The 1,158-nt window shown below is 59.4% G+C and overlaps 1 protein-coding gene across 1 annotated transcript; it reads left to right on the top strand.

The window, feature by feature from the left end:
- The first annotated feature begins 6 nt into the window (after positions 1 to 6).
- LOC109364367 (probable maltase-glucoamylase 2) lies at positions 7 to 1,151 on the top strand. Its single transcript, XM_019611011.1, has 2 exons — positions 7 to 766; positions 849 to 1,151. Exon 1 carries the CDS (start codon positions 54 to 56, stop codon positions 570 to 572), a length of 519 nt encoding a protein of 172 aa, XP_019466556.1. The 5' UTR covers positions 7 to 53; the 3' UTR covers positions 573 to 766; positions 849 to 1,151.
- Positions 1,152 to 1,158: the final 7 nt, after the last annotated feature.

The following is a 1,158-nucleotide window of genomic DNA, read 5'->3' as shown; positions in this document are numbered from 1 at the left end:
CGACGACCGTTGGGGTGACATTGACTGTTGGGGTGACAACAGTTGGGGTGACAATGACAGTTGGGGTGACAACGACCGTTGGGGTGACATTGACTGTTGGGGTGACAACCATTGGGCTGACAACAGTTGGGGTGACAATGACCATTGGGGTGACATTGACTGTTGGGGTGACAACAACCATTGGGGTGACAACAACCGTTGGGGTGACAATAACTGTTGGGGTGACAATGACCTTTGAGGTGACATCGACTGTTGGGGTGACAACAACCACTGGGGTGACAACAACCACTGAGGTGACAACAGTTGGGGTGACAATTACTGTTGGGGTGACGACGACCGTTGGGGTGACAACAGTTGGGGTGACAACAGTTGGGGTGACGATTACTGTTGGGGTGACATTGACTGTTGGGGTGACATCGACTGTTGGGGTGACAACAGTTGGGGTGACAACAGTTGGGGTGACAATGACCGTTGGGGCGACAGTGACAGTGGGGACAAGCAACGACGGCGACGACGACGACAGAGTTGATGGTGATGGCGGTGACGGAGGGGAGGGTGGCAGTGGGAGCTGAGAGCGGCGGTGACAAACGGGGCGTTGGTGACGGTGACAGCGGGGTGTTGTTGGTGACGGTGACGTCTACCACCGCAGTTCCTGTGCCTGAGGAACATCCGCACCTTCCTGACCGCCTGCGCCGACAAATTCGGGCTCCCCAAACATCGCCTCTTCGGGGCCTTCGACCTCTTTGACGTTCAGGATTTTGGGAAGGTGGGACCCGGGCGCTGGGGACGGGTTTGGGGACAACGCGGGGTCCGGTCACCCCCGCCTGGTGACCCGTTTCTGCCCTCAGGTGATTGAGACCTTGTCCACGCTGTCCTGGACACCCATCGCTCAGAGCAAAGGCTTCACGTGAGGACGGGGGTCCCGTTCACGTCCCCACATCCATGGGTCCCTGCCCCATAGCCACGGGACCCACGGCCCCAACCCCATAGGACCCACATCCCCATATCCATGGGACCCACGTCCCCAACCCCATAGGACTCACGGCCCCAACCCCATAGGACCCACGTCCACAACCCCATAGGACCCACGTCCCCACATCCATGGGTCCCTGCCCCATAGCCACGGGACCCACGGCCACAACCCCATAGGACTCACGT

The sequence above is a fragment of the Meleagris gallopavo genome, unplaced genomic scaffold, assembly GCF_000146605.3.
Source record: "Meleagris gallopavo isolate NT-WF06-2002-E0010 breed Aviagen turkey brand Nicholas breeding stock unplaced genomic scaffold, Turkey_5.1 ChrUn_random_7180001850573, whole genome shotgun sequence".
Taxonomy (NCBI): Eukaryota; Metazoa; Chordata; class Aves; order Galliformes; family Phasianidae; genus Meleagris; species Meleagris gallopavo.
Note: the sequence above shows the minus strand (reverse complement) of the source record. Positions and strands in the feature narration are given on the sequence as shown.

Bases quoted from the DNA above. Each gene is read 5' to 3' on its own strand.
- LOC109364367 (XM_019611011.1), top strand. From the start codon at position 54: ATGACAGTTGGGGTGACAACGACCGTTGGGGTGACATTGACTGTTGGG.